The following is a 7,704-nucleotide window of genomic DNA, read 5'->3' on the forward strand; positions in this document are numbered from 1 at the left end:
GATGAGTCAAACAAAAAGGGGTAAGTGGGAAAGATTAGAGAGGACCAGGGAAATGTTGTTTTGATTATAATGTATGCTGACACAAACCTGGTAGTCTCACTGTCCTATGGGATGAAATGCAATCAAAATACATCTTTATCTCTGGGGCTTTCAGTCTTTTGCATTTTGAATAGTTCCTTGATATAATACAAATACATGTACATATAGTTGCGTACCGGTATTACAAGTATTATAGTACTATACTACCTTATTGCTGACCTTATATTAGTTGTAAGCCACATAAGGGCTAAATAAACACATATTAATTAAAGCACGGTTCCCCGTGCTGTACGGGAAAACAGCACGAGGCAAAGCCAAGTGCTGTATGGCTTTCGAGACCACACCTCGAGTGCTGTATTTTCAGTACAGCACAAGGGGAACCGTGCTTTTACTAGTTTATGGTCATAGTGCATGGGTGCATCAAAGGCACCAGCCCAAGGCCAAGTGAAGAATAGCCTAAAGAGAACCAAAAGACTGAAAAGAGACTGCAGTCACAGTTTATACAACAGGAAGCCACAAACTGTGCTGTATGAACTGGAAGTGTGCTGTATGAGATATACAGCATGGCGCGGTGCCTTTGATGCACCCACGCACTATACTATAATGTACATATAAAGCCTAAATAAACAATATTTTAGTACATGGGTATGTACAAATGTAAACAGCTGCATCCTTTCCCTACTTACTTTAATAAAAAGTTTAGCACACTTGATGTCAATGATTAGTGGCACAGCATGTTCATCGGCCATATTTCTTGTCTTGTAACTAAATATTTTATTTGATATTGATAACATTGATCATCATGTTTTTATAAGAAATTTATTGTTAATATTAATAAACAGTAGTTATTAGCTTAATAATGATGACTTTAAAACAATACAATAATAAGATCACTACAGATGAAAGAAAAACTACTGAAGTGCCTGACACACACACACACACACACACACACACAAAAACACACTTCATTATTTAACATAAATCTCATAATAACTAAGAGTAACATCTTCATCATGAGTTCCCTGATCACAACACACCCTCAACTCAATATAGTCAGTAGTGGTAGTGTTACCATAGTCTCTGTGAAACCATGGGATACCAGGAACATTACAACAAGGTGATTCAAGAGAACCACAACCTTGACCATCCCAGAGTGGATCAGATGTGTATAGAGTCAGTGATGCACCACTACCAGTATTCCCTGATTCACAAAAGTAGTTATTACCAATAAAAGACTGCACCGATACTTTACTACCATTATTACAGGGGCATGCCCATAAATTAGACAGTGAATCACTGTATCCAGCCATTAGTGTCCAGACATGTTGACGAGGAGACCCACGAGTGATACTAACACCATCAACATAATCACCATTCAAATTATTGTGATTAGAACCATGAGCAGGGTCAACTGCATCAGACGTAAAATATTGATATCCGGTTACTCTACCACACACCTGAGAATAACTGATACCATGAGATAGGAACTGAACTGATACACAGCTACCACTGCTTGTTACTGGTCTACCACAAGCTCTAACTCCTCCTGACTGGTACAGCCTAAACCCAGAAGGACAGTTTATTGTAGAGTCATTCATATCCAGATATGCTAGTCTTGTCCATCCTCCTCCTGAACCACACAACTCCTCCATATTACAGTAAGTATAATATAAACTATTACCATTGGCAGTTCCCAGTATGTAGATCCCTGATGGACTATTGGGGTTCTTATCTTTAACTTGTTTGCAAGATGAAGGTAGTGGGGAAGAGATATTGTGTACCACTAATAGTTCTTTTACCATTATTAGTATATCATCAACCACTCCAGCAGTAGAGGTACTGGTGTCTTGTATATTAGAGAGAGTATTGACAATGTTAAAGAGCTTTTGTCCAGAATCTCTTGTAGTTTGTAAGATTTGTTTATCAAGTTCAGTGAAATTGGTATTATCCTGAAATAGCTGAAAGGTATTCTGTGATACACCATTAGCCCATTCATTGAAGTCAGGAAGGCTCCTTGTTACATTGCTGTTAACTTTAGAAACAACACCATTAGCCCATTCATTGAAGTCAGGCAATCCACTGTTAGCTCCACTATAGGTACCAGTATCTCTTGTAGACATATGAGCCAGTAACAAGCAAAGGATACCAACCTGTAGTATTACTATCAGTGACAGTAATACTGTGTGAATGATTGGTTTATGCCATAATGTTAGTTTCTTGTTATTTCTTACATTCTGAGGTTGTTCATCTCTCCTTTCTTCAACAGTTGAGGTTTGACGTAACTCATATTCACCATTTTTATCAATATTATCCTGCCTCAGAGATTCATATGATAGATTTTCTTCTCCTTCCATCATAAATGTTCAGAATAACTAATGAACACTAGTTTACTAAAAGAATTTGTTGTTCATATAGCAGCCGGTTTGGGGTGTACCCACTAATGAATGAAGTGCCTTGTAAGTGTCAATCATGAAATTAAGACACCCACAAAGAATCCAAAATGAAATGAAGGAACAATATTGACATAAAAGCAGTGTAGGGTTGACATGTTGGTGTTTCAATGGTGATGCAACCCTACAGGGGCTTGTTTGAATTCCTTTTATACTTTCAAACCATTCATTTCATAGGTTCAAATCCAACAGAGGCTCAACCCTACACTAAATAATTTTTTAATTTTTTTTGTTCTTGTACGTTACTCTCTTTGAAGGTGTCCTGTCGAACTGACTCATAAGTAAATTTATTTTCAACTTCAAGCTCCATGTTATCATAAAGTCACAACAAATCTCACTCTCAGAAAATGTATATGACTGAATAAAATCGAGGTTATATATACAATGTATGTATATAGATGGGAAAAATTATGATAAGAATAGATCAGCCCACAAACTCATCTAAAATAACTAAAAATGTTAAGTACTCTTGATCACTAGTCACTGTGAAGTAAACAAGGAATCAGCAGAAGGAATGACAACATAATGCTAAACATAGTCATTTAAAATCTGTAATGCTCAATTCTTTTGTTGCTAAGTTTTCCTCTTCTCAGCAGGTGAGGTTTGATATAGCATTCATAGACGTTAACGGTCGGTCACAGTCCTTTTCAAGAAACTACATGTGAATTTCTCTTCTCCATCCACTTCATAAAAATTACAGTAGGCAACTTATGAAACTGATGTTATTGCATACATTTATAGACAGTGACCATTATATTGATCAATCTTTATCAACAGATGGGCCAAATGTGTGCATGTACATTGAATCAATCCATTAATCCTATATTTACTTATGTCTAACAATAGCTTATAATGATCATAGAGTTAAGTGACCATCACTTAAGGAAACAAGAGCAATGAGTAAACAACTGAAGGACATAGTAGCTAAACAAGTAAATATCAACAGTATAAAATACACACGAACTATGGAAACAATAACTAAATTTTATGTTTGATCCGACTGCTAAATAACCTAATTTATATGGTTTTATAGTATAGTGTGTGCATATTTACTCTAATATCTATAGTGTGTGGGTGCATCAAAGGCACCGCCCGTGCTGTATATCTCATACAGCACACTTCCGGTTCACACAGCACAGTTTGTGGTTTATACAGCACAGTTTGTGGTTTCCTGTTGTATAAACTGTGACTGCAGTCTCTTTTCAGTCTTTTGGTTCTCTTTAAACTATTCTTCACTTGGCCTTGGGCTGGTGCCTTTGATGCACCCATGCCATAAACTAGTAAAAGCACGGTTCCCCATGTGCTGTACTGGAAATACAGCACTCGAGGTGTGGTCTCGAAAGCGATACAGCACTCAGCTTCACTTTGTGCTGTTTTCCCGTACAGCATGGGGAACTGTGCTTTAATTAATATGTGTTTATTTAGCCCTTATGTGGCTTACAACTATAAGGTCAGCAATAAGGTAGTATAGTACTATAATACTTGTAATATGCAACTATATGTACATGTATTTGTATTATATCAAGGAACTATTCAAAATGCAAAAGAAAGCCCCAGAGATAAAGATGTATTTTGATTGCATTTCATCCCATAGGACAGTGAGACTGCCATGCCTGTGTCTGCATACATTATAATCAAAACAACATTTCCCTCTTCCTCTCTAATCTTTCCCACTTACCCCCTTTTGTTTGACTCATTCCCACTCTTTCTCCTTCATTAATTCTTCATTAATTCCTTCTCTCTTCCTCTTTTCTCTCCCCCTCCTTTCTCTCTCTCAGGTCTTATTGATTCTCATGTCCATGTACAATGTACATGAGCCTGGGAGGACTTTGCCTCGTGCACAGCTGCAGCACTGGCAGGTGGAATCACACTCATTGGCTGCATGCCTAACACAGTTTCTGTCACTATTGACAATGAGAGTCTAGTACTCACACAAAACAAAGGTTTGATTTTGATACAATACTTGGGTTTCTTATCATTGGCATATTGAACTAGATGAGTACCTGTACATGTACATGTATCAGGGTTTCTTGGCGTGGTGCATGCTTAGCTTCTTGTAAGTATGTTTTAAAGTTGCTAAAAAATTTGGTCGAAACAGGGACATACGTATGTAGTCAAATTTGGCCAAACTTGAGGAGGAGAGAGTTTTCCGTATTTATAACTTTTTCAGATACATATATAAGTTTGAGCTTATTCCTGAATTTTTAAGAATTTTGAAAGCTGCTCCCAAAGCTATTATGCTAAGTCTATTATAAGTCTTGTCAGCTTATGAAGCTCATGCTTTTAAACTCATTTAGAATACTTAGTGGGAAACCCTTACAGGTATGTGGTTATTGTGGTATCTTCTATTGTTTAATAAAAATCTGTACTAGCAATTTTGTACTCTTTTACCATGTACTGTATAGAAGAAAATTTTGGAGGTAGTTAAATTTAGCCAATTTAGTGTTTTGATAGCCATTTGCCAAATAAAAATCCACAATTTTGAGCCATTATGCACCACATGGCCACAAATTTGCCAAATTAAAATTCACCAATCACCAAAATTTAGCAATTCACCAAAATTTTCTGCTATATGGCACATGTACATGAATACATGTATGTACATACAGGTAGAGTGGTGATTACAAAAATGAAGGTTCTTATTGTATTTTAATTTTTTTATTTACATATTACTGTTCATGTACAGTGTATGCATGCATGGTCACACACTCACATACTGTCTGTCCTGTATTCTTATTAATTATACCTGACTGTCTGTATGTCAATCACAATGTTTTGTATGTGTTTGGTATACTATTGCACTACCAATACAAAGTGTTATCTCCCCATTGCTTTCTCTTTGATCCTGTCTATTTCTCGTTATTTGGTTATTTAATCCATCATGTCTTTTACCCTTTATGTTCACGTATTCCACTAATGTCATATCCACACACTCATATCCACACACTCATACACTCATCACTTATGTATGTATAAGCTTACTTGTGTAAACATTTCTTATACTAGAAACAATGGAAAACATTAAAGGGCTCAGCCTTGTAGATTATTAGCTGAAAAAAAAGCAGAATCTCTACCTTATGTTGCTGCTAGAAAACTCCTGACTTGTTTTTACTTCAAGCCTTGCTACACTGACTTTAAAATATAAAAAGGCTGGCCAGTTTAGTGCAGTCAATCACAAAGGTGACATTTGTTTGATTTTCAGTTTATCTCAACAAAAAGAAGTTTCATAGTTACTTAATTGCACCTTATATAATATTGTTCGTGTTTACTTATAAGTAATTTGTAGCTCATTTCCTGTACCATTCACTAATTTAGCAAATTTAGCAAAAGATCTTTAAAATGCTATGAATAAATTCATCATTAATAGTTAAAAAATTATGCCAACATTATTAAAGCCTCCTATTCTATAATTTAAAAAAAACTACAATTAGTACATGCATGCTACTTTATTATACATGTATTTTACTATTGTCTGTCGATACATGCATTATGTGTAGGTGGTGCTATTATGGTACTTGAGTCTGATGTGTACAGGATTGGTGGTTCAGTTGATTCTTGTACTGTTGGTTGCATTAAGAATTAAGAAAACTAGGGAAGAAGACAATAATGGTAATAATAATAATAGCAGCATTGCTGATAATAAGTTATTAATATTATCTGCTTGTTACAATCCAGAGACAGTCAGTACTAATAATGATGAGTGTGAGAGATGAGCTCTCATTTGAGACCGTGATGGACATATATGATCTTGAGCAGCCTGAAGGACTCATTCTATTAATGGGAGGGCAGCTACCAAATAATATAGCAATACCTCTATACCACTAGAAGGTACTAACTACATGTAGCTGCATGGTTTTCCACGGGGCTTTGGTGTAACACTGTAGCCTCTTGTCAGTAAAGTTTTTGAGTCTCAAAAACTTGTTCAAAGTCCTTGTACTATTAGTAATGTGGTAGCGTTATGAAGTAGGATTCACTCAAAAACAATATGGCTGCCACAAATTTTGCAGTCTTGCTATATATACCGGGAAAATGAGCTCCTATGCTTGCCAGACTTTTTAGAGGACCTTATAGTACAGAGTCTATAGGGCCAAATCTCACCAAAATTTAAAGGGAGAGAATTCACCATTTTTATAATGTTTTCTGACACATATACATGTTCTTATGTTGTGTAGAAAGTTTGAGTTGATTCTGATTTAAGTTGGATTTTTAATAATTTTTAAAAGTTGCTCTAAACATAATATTGTAGTTCTTGTCATGACACTCATTAAAAATGCTGTTTAGCTCACTTAGCATGCTTTCTGGGGGAATAATTATTATTCTGATGTTGGCATGTGATACGTGTCTATATTATGTGATTGTCATGTGGTTTGTAGGTTAGGATATTAGGTACATCCCCAGACAGTGCAGAGAACAGGTACAAGTTCTCATGTTTACTTGACACAATTGGAGTACAGCAACCATGCGGAAAAGAACTAATCGAAGTAAGGAAGATCATATTATTAGATCACAGATGAAATTATTACCTTGAAATATATGCAGTTATTATTTGTCTTCTTTCTCTTAAGTGATGAATTCAGATGGTGTCTTGTAATATCAAATTTAGTTAGTCTTCCATAGAGTTATGTTTATTTTATGTTGTTGACAGTTTATACATGTCCTGCATGCTGTTTACTCACTGTTCTTGTTTCCTTCACATTATTAGTAATGGTCCACTTAACATTATAATCATTATAAGTTATTGTTAGATGTAAGTAATTGCAAATGATTGAATGTACTTACATGTACACATTTGGCCCATCTACTACAAAAGAATCTGGTCAAAAATGTGTGTGACTGTGTACACATGCAAATTAATTGAAATAACCTATTCATCAGTTTTATTTCTGAAATATACTTTGAATTTATCATCTAATGGTGGAAAGAAGTACTTATAGCAAGACATTTTTGAGGAAGAATATGTAATTGTTAAACCTCAGGTTGTCAGCTATTGAAGAGAACTAGAACCAAAGAGCCTATGAATAATTACTATTATATGATAGTTTAAGTCACTGAGAGTTAACTATTTGTCATCATTATGTTGCATTACTATACTATGTGTTTATCATTAATAATTATGTTGCATGTTCACATTTTTATCAAAATTTGTAAATATGGCTATAAGTGTTTCCTCATTGCTTAAGTTTATTTTACATTACTGCAGTCAGGGTCTACTTAA

At 35.2% G+C, this 7,704-nt stretch overlaps 1 protein-coding gene across 1 annotated transcript in view; it reads left to right on the forward strand.

Moving 5' to 3' along the window:
* Positions 1 to 7,704, forward strand: part of LOC105312859 (tripartite motif-containing protein 45-like) — a 12,680-nt gene extending 4,976 nt beyond the window's left edge. Inside the window, exons 2-3 of the mRNA XM_011405817.1 lie at positions 6,863 to 6,970; positions 7,690 to 7,704. Coding sequence (XP_011404119.1) covers positions 6,863 to 6,970; positions 7,690 to 7,704 — 123 coding nt within the window. The remainder of the gene's footprint in view (positions 1 to 6,862; positions 6,971 to 7,689) is intronic.

Source organism: Amphimedon queenslandica, unplaced genomic scaffold, assembly GCF_000090795.2.
Source record: "Amphimedon queenslandica unplaced genomic scaffold, v1.1 AMPQUscaffold_13396, whole genome shotgun sequence".
Taxonomy (NCBI): Eukaryota; Metazoa; Porifera; class Demospongiae; order Haplosclerida; family Niphatidae; genus Amphimedon; species Amphimedon queenslandica.